This window comes from Staurois parvus, unplaced genomic scaffold, assembly GCF_062004578.1.
Source record: "Staurois parvus isolate SC_StPar_1 unplaced genomic scaffold, SC_StPar_1.0 ptg000498l, whole genome shotgun sequence".
NCBI lineage: Eukaryota > Metazoa > Chordata > Amphibia > Anura > Ranidae > Staurois > Staurois parvus.
This window is the reverse complement of record NW_028318294.1, coordinates 1,453,974-1,473,201: the sequence shown is the minus strand read 5'-3', so window position 1 is coordinate 1,473,201 and position 19,228 is coordinate 1,453,974. Positions and strand designations below refer to the sequence as shown.

General features: G+C 42.6%; 1 protein-coding gene across 1 annotated transcript in view; it reads left to right on the top strand.

The window, feature by feature from the left end:
* The window catches only part of SLC12A3 (solute carrier family 12 member 3), a 72,348-nt gene that overhangs the window by 35,593 nt on the left and 17,527 nt on the right, over positions 1-19,228 (top strand). Inside the window, exons 12-17 of the mRNA XM_089689774.1 lie at positions 3,983-4,106; positions 5,337-5,438; positions 8,478-8,633; positions 10,875-10,974; positions 14,676-14,787; positions 17,014-17,148. Coding sequence (XP_089545900.1) covers positions 3,983-4,106; positions 5,337-5,438; positions 8,478-8,633; positions 10,875-10,974; positions 14,676-14,787; positions 17,014-17,148 — 729 coding nt within the window. The remainder of the gene's footprint in view (positions 1-3,982; positions 4,107-5,336; positions 5,439-8,477; positions 8,634-10,874; positions 10,975-14,675; positions 14,788-17,013; positions 17,149-19,228) is intronic.

Sequence of the window (19,228 nt, the reverse complement as noted above, 5' to 3'; positions counted from 1 at the left end):
ACAGGGAGAACATGCAAACTCCAGGCAGGTGGCACTGTGGTTGGGATTCGAACCAATGACACTAGTACTGCCAGCTGGAAGTGCTAACCACTTAGCCACTGTGCTGCCCGTATTTACACATTATTTTGGGATTGATTGTCACTGTCTCTTATGCCAGTTGATTTTGGTTTAGTTAGCACTCGCCATTTACTATTTTGATATTGTTAATAAACCAAACCCAGGTAGATTTATTCATCTCCACTGTAATCAACCCTGGTGGAGAATGCATCCCATCCCCAGGATGTTGGCCGTGGGTACATAGTTTTTACCTTTAATGTCTTAAGTTCTGCTTTAAAAACAATTGTTTGACACAGCAAAGGAAAATAACTTTCCTTCGTTTCAATTTGGTTACATTTCCTTTGTTGACTCGTTATTAATTTTTCATTAAATTATTCATCATTGTTCAAAATTCTGACTCATTAGGATCAATTTAGGATCTAAGTACCACTCTTTAATCAAAAAGATTGTGATGTCTCTTGTCATATCAATGTAGCAAAGAATCATTCCCTTTAGGTAGAAAAATACAGACTTTACTGGTACCCAGGGAAGACACAAAAATGTATAAAATTCATACACTTTATTTACAACATATTAAAAAGAGAACAGTAAAAGTTGGAAACTAGATACTCCCATACATTAGTGTACAATTCCATTTTTTATCAACAAATAACAAAAAAGGTTTGTACATATCATTGGAATAAGCTCATTAGGTAGGTTAACAGCGTTTCACAAATTGCTTTCTCAGGACCATCCATCTACTTTTAAGGAAGAATGACCTATTGTAACCCCATAGAGCAGGTGATAGGCAGCAGCTACCATCCCATATGAATATGAACCCCATAAGAAACTAGAAAAGCTACAATTTCTGGGGAAATTCTGTGAAGTGTTCTTGCCTCCACCAGTAGTCTACAACTGGAGTGGTCGCAGTTTAGAAATTGCCCTTCAAATTTGAGGTGGCTAGAGTGCAGTTTCAATGAATGTCAATGGGCGGCATGACTTGCAAACAAATGGTCATATTGTGAAAACTATCAGGACTATGGCTTAGCCGTGGACATTTTTAGTGGCAGCAGGGATAGCTGAACATTTTGATATACAAATTGTGTAGGTGGGCTCGAAAATGAGGGAGCAATGGCAGTATAGAGATCAAGTCCTGATTTTTCAGCTCACACTCTAGCTTTTGTCAGCTCTCACTCTAGTTTTGAACATTCCGCCATTCATTCCTATGGGACCAATTTCACCACAAAAACGCCGATATTTCGTGAACCATTCGGCGAAATGTTCCACAAAGTAATAGCACACCAATCGGGAACAATCCGCACGTTTCGGTATATTACTGTCTATGTAGTGTAAAAACTGTGGGAGGAGTTAGGGTGGTAAATTTGGCTATAATAATAAGAATATATATGTGAGATAACAGGAAGTGGTCTTGCCATGCAGGAACACTTAATTAAAAGAAATGTGTTTTGCCTGCTTACTGTTTGTTGTTAAAAATGATAAATAGTATTACCAATTCAAGGGTATACAAACTTCTGAGAACAACTTTAAATAATACGATTGTTATTTGGAACAGTTCTAGTATGTTTATTGCCAGCCTTAGTCAGCCTAACTTAGCTGATATGTCATTGGCTGTACAAAGCAAAAATCTCTCCTGCTCATCCTACCAATAACTAAGGAGACACTTGCATATCCATGATCAAATGCATGAATAAAACCAAAAACGGGTCCACACTTTTCTCTGCTCAACCATAGTCATTTTGTGTTAATCAGGTACACAGAGTAACAGATAGAAAATAAGCATTTTACATGTGAGACATGTCAAGGCTTTCTTTTTTTTTTTTTTAAACACACTGGGGTGGATTTACGAAAGGCAAATAGACTGAGCACTTTGCAAGTACAGTTGCACTCTATGAGTGCAGTTGCTCCAGGGCTTGGTAAATGAGATGAAGCTCTGCTGACTTCCATTATTCAACCACGTGCAAGCAAAAATGCTGTTTTTTTTACATTTCCTTTGCATGTGATTGGGTAATCTTTGCAAAGTGAAACTTTGCCTCATTTGCCAAGCTCTGGAGCAACTGCACTTGCAGAGAGCACAGTCTATTTATGTTTAGTAAATCTACCCCATTGCCATGGAACCCACCAGTGGAAAAGATTCTGCAAACAACTGATTTCCTGATGTCTGCATTTTACCTGGGAAATGCAGCAAAACTAGTACCTGTGTCTGGAATAAATTAGCCTTTAACCTCTTCATGTCCGGACACTTTTACTCCCTTCCTGTCCAGGCCAATTTTCAGCTTTCAACGCTGTTACACTTTCACTGACAATTGCAACACTGTACCCATATTAATTTTTTAGCACTTTTTTGAGACAGATAAAACTTTATTTTGGTGGTATTTATTCAGCACTGGGATTTTTATTTTTTTTTCTATATAAATGAAAAAGTCCAAAAATTTTGAAAAAAAGTGTTCTTCTTATACAATTTTGCAAATAAATAATCTTTCTTCATAAATCCTGGCCAACATTTATTCAGTTATCTTTTTAGTAAAAACAAAAAACCCAAATTAGTTTATAACCAAAAATTATAATTCTTCAAAAACATTTTTTTACATTTTTATTTAATTTTTTTATATTATTATTATTTTTTTTTTTAACATACTGTCACCCTAGCAGTACAGTGTCACCATAGTGACACCGTACTACTTGTGGGGGGTGATGAATAATTTTTTTTTTTTTTACACTGATTGCTTTTACACCCATAAAGGCTGTAAAAGCAATCAGTTCTCCTTCTCTATGGCTGCATTCTTGCAGCCATTGAGAAATACTGCGAATGCTGTGATTGGTCACAGCTTGTCACATGGTACAAGGCTGTTGTGAATAGCCTTGTACCATGTGACATCTGTGATCCTTCACAGATTTCACACATAGTAAGCAATGATGTCAGAAGTGACATCTTGCTTACTACTATTCATGTGATCACTGATTGTCCAATCAGTGATCACATGATCGGGACCTCACACAGAGGTCCCATACAGCTACCGGTGTTCCGCTGTGTCAAACGGAGACAGCGGGCACCAGATCACTGTGCCGCACGCTCCCAGTGAGCACACACAGTCCTGAATGGGGGGCGCCGTTTATGAATGGCAAACCGCTCCTGCACTGCCCCCATCTGGCCGTTTATATACATGGGCCAAATGGAAAGTGGTTAAATGTATTACTATGTTACCAACATCTACTACTCAGAAGGTCCCAGCATGATCACCTCCACTACCTGCCTTTTGCACAGGCTAAGCAAGAAGGTGGTTGTTATCTAGATATGATGCAATATAGTGAACAAGGAAACTGAGATAATGCTTTTTTGTTTTTTTTTTTAATTAAGTAGTTGTTATTAAAGTTTTAACAAAACATACAAGACAAAAAAATAAACACAGACCAAAATAGAAATTGGAACAATGCATCAACACAAAACACTTAAAGCAGCAACAACACACTTAAGTCTCGTAAAGAAATGATTCCGAGTGCATGCAATACATTACACTAATAACACCTAATTTCAGGACAAAATCAAAACTACCCATGAGAGCATAGCTTTCAAATCCAAACAATATCGCAATACAATGCCCAATGGGTAAATAAAAATGCAAATGAAAACCACAGATTTAGAATAATCTCAAACCACTATGCAGACTGAAACTGTACTGTGGGTTTGAATCAAGTGGGGAGTGATGGAGAAGGACTAGAGGAAGAATCTGCTAAAGTAGACAACCAAGGAAACCATACTTTTTGAACTTTTTTGGGCGACCCCTGTGCTGGTAAGTCAACCTCTCTCTCTAAGACAGCATTAACAGCCTTTTGCCATTGTGCAAATGTAGGAGGACAAGGAGACAAGAGATAATAATTTCTTGATGTCAAAGTCCTTTACTTACGTGTTCCCTCTGTTTCTGCACAGTGCCTCTGTAAGGACAACCTCTATCCACTGATTGGCTTTTTTGGGAAAGGTTATGGGAAGAACAATGAGCCTATCCGTGGATATCTGCTCACATTCCTCATTGCATCTGCATTTATCCTCATTGGTGCGTCAAAAACTTTTATAACTTTTATTAATGTCAGTACCTGTGTTTGCATTCTATTTTCACAGTTCATATTTTCTTCTTTATGGTGAAAACTATTATTTTGGTTAGGAAATTAATGGATATAGGCTTATAATAGAAATAATACCGGTAGTTAAATTTATTCCTAGCCATTCTCAAAATTTATTTTCTAGGTCTTCTGTCATGTTTTTTCCCATCTGTAGCTCCCAGCTGTAGGGCCCAGTCTGTTGTTGACATATTATATGTCATTTAGCAATTAATTTTATTAAAGGTTTGCTGTTTATTGCTACAGTGCTCCCTTTCTGCCTGCTATTGCAAACTTACCAACCTATATATTAGCTTACAAACCTTTATTTGCATGATGAACCTGCATGGCAAATGCCAGTGAGAATATCCAGTGCATGCAGGGCTGTGGATAAAGGTGTACCACTGGTCCTCCTGTATGGGGCCCAATTCAGCAGGGGGGCCCAGGCAGCTGAGTGAATCTGATGTAGGAAGGGAGGGTGATCAGTACAGCAGGGGGGAAATTACTGGAGCCAATCCCCTGTATGGCTCTCTCTGCAGCAGCTGACAGCTGGTTTATTCTCCCCCCCCCCTTCTAACCAGCTTTCAGGTGCTGCAGAGAACAATACAGGGGATCAGTTCCAGTAATTTCCCCCCTATCACACTGATCACCCTCAATGTGCACCATACGTTTTCCCCTGCGTTTCCCCCCTACCCCCGCAGTGCTTCCGGCTTCCCTCCTCTTCTTCCCACCGGTAGCTGCAAGCACCCAATAGGATCCTTCAGGATGGAGAGTAGGGGAAGGGTCCTGTAAATATGTCACATTTACCAGCCCCTTCCTTTCCGGAATGAACAAAATGAGTGATCTGCACCAATCACTCACTGTGTTCATTCATAACTGAAGCATAGTAAACTGTGTTTATTTGGGGGGGCTATCAGGTTGGCTGTATGGGGCCCTGTGGTTTCTAACAGCAGCCCTGAGTGCATGCAGACAAATCTAAGCAGGCATATACATAGAGTAGGTTTATATTCTTTTCAGTTGTCAGTTAAAATTAATAATTTTAACAGCATTTTTATTGTAATTATAAATACAAATTATTCTAGGTTAGCCTCCTACAATTCTGTCTTTGCTTCTGATCTTTCTTTATAAAAATATTTTGAGCCCACATAAGTAATCATGTATCATTATCTTTTTTTTTTTTTCGGCAGGTGAACTAAATACCATAGCACCAATCATCTCTAATTTCTTCCTCTGTTCATATGCCTTGATTAATTTTAGCTGTTTTCATGCTTCTATAACTAATTCACCAGGTAAGTAAACCAGTTTTTTTTTTATTGTGGACCATTTACCCAATCACAACAAAACCTACACTGCAACAGGCATCCTTCTATAGTACTGTAAATGTTACCATTATGTAGGTGGATATAAATGTACTGCACAGTATTCAGACTGAAAATAGCCCTGCTAATGACACAGCGAATGCTCACTGTGTTTCTCTAAACCATAATAAGGATTCACCATTAAAGTGTTACTAAACCCAGGACCCTGCATTCACTAGATCTGGTCTCCCTGGACCCTGCATTCACTAGATCTGGTCTCTCACAGTGCACAGAACATGGAAGTGCAATTATTTTAGTAAATATAAACTGCTAAATACCTTTTCTCATCAGCAGTTAGAGCAGTCTTGTGACTTCAGCAGAGCACTGGTTAAAGCTTGTAGGAGGAATTTTCTTTCTGCTCTAGGAGGATGCAGAACCCCTGACCTCTGTCTTGACAGTGCTGATTGGTCCTGTGCTCAGGGGCATATTTACCACAAGGCAAACACGGCATTTGCCTAGGGCGGCATTTTTCAGGGGGGCAACACCACCCCCCCTGGAAGAAGGGATGCAAGAAGGGACACATGCGGCTTGGGGACCAGATGGGATTTGAGAGAGGCTGCGGGCTTCTTGACTCTCGTTCCTGGGGATGTCCAGAGCTGTGAAGGAGAGTGTCTTTCTCTCTCTCTCTCTCTCTGCTGGGAGGGCAGTGGCCGGTGTATGGGGGCAATAGTAAGTGGAAGGGGGGGGGAGCAGGGATGTTGTTGGTCAATGTCAGGCTCACTCCGGGGTGGGAGGGGGGTTGAATTTTGTGTTGCCCAGGGCAGCACAAAACCATAAAAATACCACTGCCTGTGCTGATCTCATGCACTCTCGCAAGAAAGAAAAAAAACCTCTCTAGCAATACATACTAAACTGAGCATGTACAGAAGGGCTACGGGTTCAGTCTGATCAGCGTGGACATTTGAACAAGAGGAGGGGCAGAGAAGTCAGCATCAAACAGCCTTTTTATACAATGCAGAGGATTAACCCCTTAGGTTCCACAGTGAGTATAACAAGCATGCTTTACTGCATATACAGACTGATTTTACCGTTGTGGGTTTAGTAACACTTTAAGTGAACTGCTATGATTCGTCATATACAGCTCACTGTCACAGTGTATGAAACAGTGTCTTATAAAGTGGAATGATTCTTTGAAGGAGCAGGTTGGAACCTCTTTACACAGCATAGACAGAGAGTACTGTTTGATTTTTGGAAAGATCAATAGTTTGTTTTTTGCATTTATCAAACAAATAAAAACATATAATAAAAGGCATTCAGCTGTATATTTAACAGAGCAAACAGGACAAAGTTAGATATGTTAGAGTTAGCATACACTTTAAACTGGTACTGAATTTAAAAAGATGAAGATTTTCTTTGTTTTAAGGAACATCTGGAAGTGTTAACTCCTAAGCAGATCTCAGAAAATGTACATTTTGTCTTAATTCCCTCCTGAAAACAAACTGTATACTTCCAGGTGTGTGAGGGTGCCTAGGCACTCCTGTGCCTACAGCGCTATAGCTGTATATCTGCAGTGGGAGATCATCTAAGGCACAGGTGTCAAACTGGCGGCCCTCCAGCTGTTGTCAAACTACAAGTTCCATGAGGCCATGCAAGATTGAGAGTTAAAAGCATGACTCCAAAGGTAGAGGCAGGATGGGACTTGTAGTTTCGCAACAGCTGGAGGGCCGCCAATTTGACACCCCTGATCTAAGGTGTTGCTGCCTCTGACCAATAGTCTCAGGAGGTTTGGAGTAAGATTTGGTAATGTCAGTTCTGTGTTGCTCACAGTTCTTCTTGCTGGTGGCTTTGATGCGAGGAAGCAAAACCCTGCATCTACCAAGAAGGCTGCCTTCACATATTCTGTGCAGAATAAGGCATTGTAAGTCAGAAATGTGGGGGAAGATCAGCTGTAGGTAGACCACAGACAATACTAGAGACCAGAGGCATCCCTAGGGTTGGTGTAACACTTGGTGACACCCCCTCCGACGATTCCCACAGAATGGATCGGATCTGCGGATTGAGCATAATGGATCGGACTCCGATCCATTATGCTCAATCCGCAGATCCGATCCATCCTGCGGGGATCGTCGGCTTTCTTTACAACTTACCTTTTCTTGGAGCAGGTCTGGTGTTACCCCGTATATGTTGCAGGATGCGGGGATCGCCGGCATGCAACCTATTCGAGGTGACACCGGACCCGCTCCAAGAAAAGGTAAGTTTTAAAGAAAGCTGACGATCCCCAAGGATGGATCAGATCCATCCTGCGGGGATCTTCGGTTTGCTTTACAACTTACCTTTTCGTGGAGCGAGTCCGGTGTCACTCCATGTGGTCGGTGTCACCCGGTGCGGGCCACACTCCCCGCACCTGCCTCGGGACGCCACTGCTAGAGACTAGCCTTTTGTCATCTGACCTTTTTTAGCCACGTCTTACAGAGTTCAGTTCCTCTTTGTAGAAGGATATAAATCAGCTTGTAATTTTTTTTTTTAAGAGCCAGATCTGTTTTATGTGTATCTTTCAGTGAAGTATAATTCCTCATGCAGACTGGACGTTTTTACAGCTTCTGTTTTTGGCTTTTGGTGTTTTTTTCTACAGTCAATAAACTCCCCAGCATGTTATCCTATAAGCCCATGCACACATGGGCTTTAAACAGCATTTTTTGGCTGGAAAAAAACCTCAGAACTAGTGGGTTTCTAGAGGAGTTTCTTAGCTGTAAAAATGTTCTAATGCTGGTAAATGCGATAAAACGCAGCAAACCGGCGTTTTTTAGCGATTTTTTTGAGGCAAAATTTTATTTATTTTTTTGTGAACAATTTTTTTTTTAAACGCTAAAAGCCACAAATGCGGAAAAACACGGCTAAAAAACTTGAAAAACTTGCGTTTTTAATGTGACTTGATACAGCTAACTCTACTGGCATTTTTAAAACGCCTAGTGTGCAAGAGGACTTAAAATGAAATGTGATCTTTTATATATAATGCTTTTTCCCTGTCAGGCTGGAGACCGTCATTTAAATATTACAATAAATGGGCATCACTGTTTGGAGCAGTAATATCTGTGGTTATCATGTTCCTGTTGGCTTGGGAGTCTGCTCTGATCGCTATTGGTATAGTCATATTTCTACTGGCCTACGTCTTGTACAAGAAGCCTGGTATGTACACAATGGGTTGCCTGCCCCGCATAGCTCCAAGTCCCCTGAAAGAGGAATTCAAATGTGGCACAATGTTTATACAGTGATAATTTATCATTCATAGTGGAAGTACTTATAGGAAATGATCCATTGTTAAAAAGTCTAAACACATACACTCACCGGCCACTCTATTAGGTATACCTATTCAATTGCTTGGTAACACAAATTGCTAATCAGCTACTCACATGATAGCAACTCAGTTATTATTATTATTATTATATAGGATTTATATAGCGCCAACAGTTTGCTCAGTGCTTTACAACATAACGGGAGACAATACAGTTCAATACAAGAGGGATAGGAGGGCCCTGCTCCTTGGAGCTTACAATCTAGGAGATGCATTTAGGCATCTAAATGTGGTGAAGATGACTTGCTGAAGTTCAAGCCAAGCATCAGAATGGGGATGAAAGGGGATTTAAGTGACTTTGAATGAACATGGAATGGTTAATGGTGTCAGACAGGCTGGTCTGAGTATTTTCAAAAACTGCTGATCTACTGGGATTTTCACACACAACCATCTCTAGGGTTTACAGAGAATGGTGCGAAAAGGAGAAAATATCCAGTGAGTGGCAGTTGTGTGGATGAAAATGCCTTGTTGATGTCAGAGGAGAATGGGCAGAATGGTTTGAGATGATAGAAAGGCAAAAGTAACTCATGTCAATATAGACCAAATTCCCTGAGGAATGTTTCCAACACCTTGTTGAATCTCTCCCATGAAGAATTAAGACAGTTCTGAAGGCAAAAGGGGGTCCAACCCGGTACTAGCAAGGTGTACCTAATAAAGTGGCCGTTGAGTGTATATTGCTTGCTGACTCTCACAAAATGAAAAAATAGAAATACATTTTTCATGTAATGAAGTGAGAAACTTGCCTGTCATGACACTTATGCCGATCTCTTGAGGGCACTAGCTCCTGCTGCAAGATGCAGTTGTGACGTAGGCAGGAGGAACCTCAGTGCTTAGCAGGCAACCTGGAATCTGACACTCCCAGAAGTGCTTCAGATGAAGAGGATTCTCTTGCCACTGAAAGTTATAAAGAGAGTGGACAGCATAGGTGGCAGAACAGATAAGTATAAGGGGCGGACTGACAACTCATGGGGCCCCCGGGCAATAGGGGATCATGGGGCCCATGTGTCCTTGCCATAAACTCAAAAAAACCTATGAAAAAGGTACCAGGGGCATCTCATGGGGCCCCCTACTGACCCCGGGCCCCGGGCAGTGCCGAGTTTCCAAATGGTCAGTCCACCCCTGAGTATAACAGTCTTACTCTCTATAGTTTAGCAATGACCACCTTAGCTATCCTCAGGACACCACTGTCAGGTGAAAAAGTCAGAGGATATGAGAAGTCACTATCACAGGATACAAGTCTGCAAGACCATTCAAGTGTCCCTATTACAGTATAACCCAGTATGTGTCTTTATAAATTTTGAGCAGCATGGGAAAATTTAACTAGTGTTCAAGTCTAATATAAAAGAAGCTCTGTATTCATCACTATATCCTCAGCAGGGGCGGACTGACCATTCGAGCACTCGGGCACTGCCCGAGGGCCCAGGGTCAGTAGGGGGCCCCATGAGATGCCCCTGGTACCTTTTTCATAGGCTTTTTTGAGATTGGGCAAGGACACAGGGGCCCCATGATCCCCTATTGCCCGGGGGCCCCATGAGTTGTCAGTCCGCCCCTGATCCTCAGATGTATTTTTAAATGCAAGCAGTGCCAATACCTGAATTTGACTTATCAGCCTCTTGCAGTCCCTGTACAGTAAAGCTCAGACTGAGAAGCAGCACAAGGTGTCAGTCAGTTGTGCTGCTGTACAAAGAGGATGAACTCATCATCTGCTACTTCACTTTTCACTGTTCAGTATCACGGTGGGGGGGGGGGGGGGTAGGAGGCAAGTAAGTGTTATTGAACTGCAAATTACACAGAAAAATCAGGTCTCTTGCCTTGTCAGATAGGATTGTGTTATATGACAGAGCTATGTAAATCTCAGAACTGGATGGACCAAAATACAAATCATTGGCAGGTAAACTTTATACAACAAACATATTTCATCTGTTTATTTAGATGCTGGAAGATGTAAGAAACAAAATGATCAAGTGGTTCTAGTGCTTACCTCAATATTAAGCTTTTTATTTCACACTTTAAAAACAATAGATGTAACAGTAATATCTCAAGATGTGACAATGACTCTACATATCTTCATTTAGATGCAAATTGGGGTTCCTCTGTGCAAGCTGGATCCTACAACATGGCTCTTTCCTACTGTGTGGGGCTCAATCAAGTAGAAGAACATATTAAAAATTTCAGGTAACATCAAATCTGGGCTTTTGGTTGTTCATCCCGCGCTCCATGAGGAAGAGCACAGAAATTGTTAACTCGCCTCTCTGTTATATAAAGTGTGTCTCAGCTTACAAACAGAAATGTAATACCATAACCTTCACACTGTTTTTCCCATTATTTTCATCTGGTGTTTTCCAGTAACACACTTCCTATCCTTGGGGGATACGCTCACTCAACCTTCTGAATTAGGACAAGCAAAACAAGATGGGACTATAGAAGCTCACCCCTATCACCTATTCCCTATAGAGGGGTGTTGTTCTATAATCCTCAGAGAAAGCTTAGAACAATATCACTGAAATCAGTCAACACAGGATGTTATTAGTGGACACAATTTCCAGCGTGATCAATGGGTATTTTTTTTTGTTAACCTATCAAGCAGATATACCAAAATACTTTCAATGGTATGATTGAAGCCCAACTCTGGGGGAAAGTAAAAATTCTCTCTTGCAGTAGAGCTGCGCTCATGCTCCATGGGTTGTTTCTGCCTAGGGGACAGGAAAACCACTTTCACACAATGACACAGTGTAAGTTCACAGCACCTGGGGCAAGGCTAGTATTCCACCCCCTAACCCATGGACTTTTAGCACTCCCTGAGTCTCTTCCACCAGAATATAATGCCTTTCCTGAGTTCCTCTGTGTCCCTGGCTTTCTCATCAACTTCATATACCCCCCTCCAATTGAGCACCCCCTACTCTATACCTCAACCCTCTCAATGTAGTCACCCAATCCTTTCATCCCTCCATTGTGCACCCCAACTCTATATAACCCCATGGCTTCCTGGTAGTTGGAGGAGTTCCAGTGCACATGTTGGTTGGTGGTGGTCCCAGGGAGGAGAAAGGAGAAGAGACATCAAAGCCATCCTCAACTGTTCCTCTAGCAGATGGTGCTTCCCTATGCTGTAGACCAGTGGTCTCCAAACAGCGGCCCAAGGGCCAGATGCGGCCCTTTGCTAGCCTTTATCCAGCACTATACCTCACAATGATATGGGGTACTATTCCTCCCAATAACACCTACAGTGGGGCACTATTCCTCCCACTGACACCTACAATGGGGCACTATTCCTCCCACTGGCACCTACAGTGGGGCACTATTCCTCCCACTGACAACTACAATGGGGCACTATTCCTCCCACTGACACCTACAGTGGGGCACTATTCCTCCCACTGGCACCTACAGTGGGGCACTATTACCCCCACTGGCACCTACAGTGGGGCATTATTCCTCCCAATGGCACCTACAGTGGGGCATTATTCCCCCCACTGGCACCTACAGTGGGGCACTATTCCTCCCACTGACAACTACAGTGGGGCACTATTCCTCTCACTGGCACCTACAGTGGGGCACTATTCCCCACACTGACATCTACAATGGGGCACTATTCTCCCCACTGACATCTACAATGGGGCACTGTTCCTCCCACTGACACCTACAGTGGGGCATTATTCCTCCCAATGGCACCTACAGTGGGACACTATTCCTCCCACTGGCACCTACAGTGGGGCACTATTCCTCCCACTGACACCTACAATGGGGCACTATTCCTCCCACTGACACCTACAATGGGGCGCTACTCTCCCTCTTACTAACCACCAACCCTGAGGCTATGTTTATTCTCACTGATGCCAGGCTAGGGACATTTTCTACCCCCACTGGGCACAATCTGGCCCCTCTAAAGGCTGAAGGACAGTAAACTGGCCCTTTGTTTGAAAAGTTTGGAGACCCCTGCTGTAGACAATGGACTGTTCCTCAGTTTCTTCACATCCAATGCAGGGCTACAGTCCCTGCATCAGTCTTGATGACATCATCTGTCTAGCATCACGTAGGAGCTTGCTGAAGCAAAGGTATGGGACTTTACCTAGTCCCTTAGATATAAACTAGCATTTAGCCCTTGCAGTGTGAGCATAGCCCACAAGGGAACAGTTTTACTTTTCTTGGAGTTCAACTTTAATAGGTCAAAGGGGGGCCAAATAAGAGAAGTTCATTGTTATGGTTCACAATACACTCCGTGCAATCTATACTACATGTCTGAAAGGAAAGTGTCAAAGTTATTCATAGCATATTAGTTAGGAGTCAAAGTGTCACTTGTTTCATCATTTGTTCATATTTATTTACTTAGGAATTCAATGCCATAAAATCTGTGTTCAGAGTATATGGCAAGCTTAAGTGGTCTGAGAGACATTAACTGAAACCCAATACGGCAGAAACCCTATTTGATAGATACATTGGGGTAATTAACAAAGCATGGGTTTATGCATGCACCATTCTTCTAAACTGAGAAAACAAAGCAGATTCTGCTCTTATTTAACAAAGGAGCAAAGGACCTGCAAATGATCTGCTCCAATATCCTTCAGACAGGGCATGCCGAGCAACTGGAGCCGTTTTCCCTGAATCCCTCTGCTCAGCAGAGAGCAAGAGGGAGGAGGTAAGATTTTATTGCTGTCTTTGGCCCCATGTACACGGGACACTTCTGAACGATGGAAACTGACTGCTGGAAAACATAGGTTAAAAAAATGCTGTTTAGCCCCGTTTGCATAATGCGTTTATGCGCATTTATGTGCGTTTGCGTTTAGAAGCATTTTTTAAAGATAAGCACAGGGGAACCTCCCAAATGCCGACAATGCTCTGAAAAGTGGTCAATTATTAGCTATTTCAGACTGTTTCAGAGAAATACAGAGAGTAGAAGCAGAGACAGCAGTATGTGTTGACATTAGCTTAGGTGTGAATTGCTCATTAACATTTCTTTTGTTTCCAAGGGTGGGAAAGGTGTCTGGTGGAGGGAGTCATTAAGGCCACCTGGCAGGGGGTCTTCATGAGGAATTTGAAGTGTGAATGTGCATTAACATATCTTTTGTTTCCAAGGGTGGGAGAGGTCTGAGGTGTGAAGCGTTCATTACAATGTGTGACAATCTTGGTATAAACATCCTGTGTTCAGTGTTTAGTCCATCTTAGTACCTTGAAAACACTTTTGCATGCATTTTTCATGATGAAAAAAGGCTCTGGACAGCATCGGGAACTGGAGTTAAAAAATATTTACAAACGCTTGTAAACGTGATTTGCCATGTTTAGCCGCGTTTACAAGTGTTTTGCGTGTGAAACGCTGATAAAATAGACTGCTGAATGCAAGTTTTCTGCGTTCAAAAAGACAACTGTAAACAAATGCCTGTAAACGAAGATGTGTACATGGACACATAGGAAAACATTAGGGAGAGTTCAGGGGCTGCTGAAAACACTGCTGAACAGCTCCTAAACGTATGTTTATCAGCTGCAGTGTACACAGGGGCGGACTGACCATTTGGAAACTCGGGCACTGCCCGAGGGCCCGAGGTCAGTAGGGGGCCCCATGAGATGCCCCTGGTACCTTTTTCATAGGCTTTTTTTGAGTTTGGGCAAGGACACAGGGGCCCCATGAGTTGTCAGTCCGCCCCTGAGTGTACATGAGCCCTTTGCTGAGGCAGGGAAGGAAGCTTTCCTTCCCTATATGGAAAATCTGCCCATATAGTGCATTGCTAATTCCCCCATTGTGCAACTCAGACAGCTCTGAATTCAAAGCACCGGAATGACAGCCAGAAAACTAGCATCTTCTATCGGTGGTAGGGAAGTGTGAGGCTGCCCCTAAAAGTCAGTGTATGAGATTTGTCTTTGCTAATTGTTTTTATCTGTTTGTCTAGGCCTCAATGTTTAGTCCTGACTGGACCTCCCAATTTCCGACCTGCTCTTGTGGATTTTGTGGGGACATTTACAAAAAAACAAAGCCTAATGATGTGCGGAAATATAATTATTGTAAGTGCCACTGGGGCTTGTTTAGTTTGAAGAACTCACTCTGAGCTCTGGGCTTTACTAATCTGCTAAAATGATTGTTACAAGGGAATTCAATACACTGTGTGGCTCCAAGCCAGCTTCTAAATTCACCGTATTTCACCCTGAATAAAAAAAAATATTTATTAGTCTTGTAAGCCCCCTGTACAGGACTGGATTTACCATGAGGTACAGTAGGCTTGTGTCTGTAGGCAGCAGAGGAGAAGAGGAAGCTTTTCCCTGTATGCTTGTTAGACACATATTTTTCCCACCATCATTAGAAATACAATTATCTCATATGTTTATTTACATTATATTACATTTTGTCACTTTATAGTAATGTCACCAAAAGAAATGTGTGTAAAAGACCTGATCCTAGCTAATGTCCCTTTCACATGGGCAGCAAAGGGGTGGTAAACGTAAGTAGGTGGTTGATCCACATTTTTTTGCCCAGTTCAGCCTAAACGAAACATGACAGGGTTTAAACACATGCCATGACCACGATGCTTTGCAGCAATGGCAAACTCGGTATGTTGAGTTTGACACTCTGCATCTGCCTGTCAAACTCACCCACTGAGGTCAATGGGATTCTGCCAGCGTGGTATTTCAATGCTGAGAAAAAAAACAGGCATTGAGGAGGTGGCAGCATCACCTCCTGCATGCCTGCAAGCTGCCTCTGGAAAGAAATCCACTATAGATCACTTTTCAGAAGAGCGGCGGGGCTGCGACCCATGTAAATGAGGCTTAAGGGTATTTTCTCAATCCTCCAGTTTTGTAAATATGTTCCTAGTATTAAGTCTGTAAGTTTGTGTCTTATATTTGAATTATTACTGTCTTAATAAAGAGGGAGTGTTCCAGATGTAATATCACCTATTTGCTCTGAGAGAATGTGGTTGGATAGAAACTACAAAAACTCTACCTCAGTCTTCAGCTCACCACACACACGTTACAATCTCATTGTGCACTATCCTTGAGCCCTCATGCACACGGGATGTTTTGATAACGCTGGTAACGTTAGTTGTGTAAAGTCATGTTAAAAACATGAGTTTTTCAGCTTTTTTTAGTGTTTTTGCATTAGCGTTTAGCAGTGTTTTACCACGATTAGCAGCATTTTACCGTGTTTTTCCACGTTTTCATTTTTTAGCATTTTTTTAACCAAAAAAAGTCCAAAAACGCCGATTTGCAGCAGTTTACCCCGTTTTGCAGCATTTTTCAGCTTTAGAGCATTTTTTCCAGCTAAAAACCTCCTCTAGACACCCACTAGTCCTGGGATTTTTTCCAGCCAAAAAACGCTGATTACAGTCTATGTGTGCATGGACACATAGAACATGCTGGGGGGTTTACTAGCTGTAGAAAAAAATGTCAAAAGCCAAAAACAGCCGCTGTAAAAACATCAAGTATGCATGAGGGCTTAGATCTACCAAAAACACAAGGGCTTGTCTGATTGGATACAAATTGGATCAGATAGATTAGGTAGGTTGATTGTACAAAGATTGTATGATCAGATTTCAACACTTAGGGCTCGTTCACACTAGGCTGTTTTGCCAACGCTTGCCAAACGCCCCTATAGCGTTTGGCAAGCGTTGGTCCGGCGTTTGCGGAGCGTTTTTAATGCTACGCAAACGCCGCATGCGCGATTTAGCGGCGGTTGCTAGGCATTTGCCGAGCGTTAATAACGCCCCACAAATGCCTATAATGCAGTTTGAGTGGTGTTACCGCTCCGCAAACGCCCCGCAACCGCGTCGCAACCGCACCACAAACGCCGGCCGGGCGTTTGCGGAGCGGCACCATAGTCGAGAATAGGAGGCTTCAAAGCCTCCTGACTCGACCAGAGGCGTCCGTTTTGCCACGACGCAAACGCTCCCGTTAGAACAGCACCATTTGCTGTAATGTGCAGAATTGGCAGAGGCGTTTGGGAAGCGGTAAAAACGCTTCTCAAACGCCTCTCTGCCGCCTACACACAAGGCTAGTGTGAACGTATCCTTAGGGTGACCCTTAGCTATCACTATATTGTACTCTTCACTCTTACCATGATTGTTTCTGCAACAAAAACTGATCTATACATAGAATGTAGAACCTACAAAATATTTTCTTTTTAATAACAATGAAAAAATAATGATCGTGTTAGTTTTTCATTAAACATATTCTGGGATCATCTCACTGATAACCTGAAGTAAAATTAAAAATATTCTCTATGTGTTCTTGGCAAAGGGTCCACGAAAACAGAAACTCCAAGAGCTGAATCCAGAAGGTCACATCAAATGGTTGAACAAGAGAAAAATTAGAGCATTCTATACAGGTCTGATTGCTGATGATCTGAGAAGTGGAGCTCAAATGCTGATCCAGGTATGTACAACATTTATGTGTCATTATGTAGGCTTTAAAGAATTATATTTGAAATAGTTTTCTAGTGACTCTAATGTTGCAGCTATTCTGGTGTTCATCCTGTTTTGGTGCTCAGTAGTACATTCATGACAGTCATCTTCTTAAAGGATAAGTTCACTTTAAAAAGAAATAAATAAATGCCCATTTTTTGCAGGTAAAAAAAAGTTAATTTACTTTTTTTTTTAGCCACAGTGTATCTGTGTGCCCATCTGACAGAAAGACTCAATGGATGGATGGAGTCCCGCACTACCACGCTGTTTTCAAAAAGGGACAGTTTGTTTGGGAAACTTCTGCTCATACTGCTGTCACAGGGAGGGAGGGGGGAACAGGCAGTGGTTGCAGCGGTGGGAACATGTTACAGGTTCCACCCTAAAAATGGATGGAACATGTAACATGTTCCCAAAGGTAAATTTATCCTTAACCACCTCCCACCCGCCATATAGTAATATGATGGGCACAAGGTGGTTCTCTCGTTCTGGGAGGAGGTCATATGATGTCCTCCCAGTCTCACTGCGCATGCTCGGCTCAGGGAGCGCGCGGCGATCGGCGATGTGCTGTGTCCCTCGGACACAGCGGATCACCGATCAAGGAAAGAGCCAAAGATGTCGGCTCGGTCATGTGATCAGCTGTGTCCAATCACAGCTGATCACATGTAAACAGGGAAATGCCGGTTATCGGCATTTCTCTCCTCTCGAGCTGTCACGCTGACAGCTCGAGAGGAGAGCCGGTAATCGGCTTTCCACGAGGGGACATGTACACAGATCATCAGGGCACTGATGATCAGTGTGCCCTGATGATCAGTGTAGCCTCAGCAGTGCCACCTGTCAGTGTCCATCAGTGCCTTATGTCAGTGCTCATCAGTGCCTCGTGCCAGTGCCACATATCAGTGCCACATATCAGTGCCACATATCAGTGCCTACCAGTGCACATCAATGCCACATAGTGCCCATCTGAGCTGCCTTTCAGTGTCACCCATCAGTGCCTGTCAAGGCCACCTATCAATGCCAATCAGTGCCAATCAGTGCCACCTATCAGTGCCTGTCAGTGCCACCTAACAGTGCCAGTCAGTGCCGCCTAACAGTGCCAGTCAGTGCCGCCTAACAGTGCCAGTCAGTGCCGCCTATCAGTGCCAGTCAGTGCCGCCTATCAGTGCTGCCTATCAGTGCCATGTATCAGTGCTGCCTTTCAGTGCCCATCAGTGATGCCTGTCAATGCCCATTAGTGCCACCTACCAGTGCCTCCTCATCAGTGCCCATCAGTGCCACCTATCAGTGTCCATCAGTGCAGCCTATCAGTGTCCATCACTGCAGCCTCATTAGCGCACATTAGTGAAGGAGAAAAATCACTTATTTACAAAATGTTATAACAAAAACTAAGAAAAAACATTTTTTTCTAAATTTTCAGTAGTTTTTGGTTTGTTTAAGAAAAAATAAAAAACCCAGAGGTGATGAAATACCACCAAAATAAAGCTCTATCTGTCTCAAAAAAATGATAAAAATTTCATATGGGTACAGTGTTGCATGACCGCACAATTGTCATTCAAAGTGTGACAGCGCTGAAAGCTGGAAATTGGCCTGGGCAGGAAGGGGGTATAAGTGCCCTGTAGGCAAGTGGTTAAACATTTTCTGATTCTTTCATAGGCTTCATACCACTGTTTAAAAGGGATGTGAAGTTTTTTTCAATGTCAAAGCGGTCAGCTTGATTTCAATGTTCCCAGGTATTGCTTGTAAATAAAATGTACCTGATGCAGCCATACATACAGTATAAATACGTCTTATAGTATAAATCTATGAGTCAGGTGACTTGCTGAAAACAATCAAGTTATACATCTGACATTTTATCCTAATGGTTGTTATAGCTCTGCTCCAGGCTCAACTCCCCCATCTCAAAGTCATCTCCTCTTCCCCCTGGAGGGCTCCACATATGTATGATTTGCTTTTTTTGTTTTTATACTTACCTTTTTCAAATGTCATCAGGCTGGTTAAAATTATGTGGTGGGTCTTCTTCACTTTGTCTCTTCTCTGTCTAGGGGTGGTCCTCT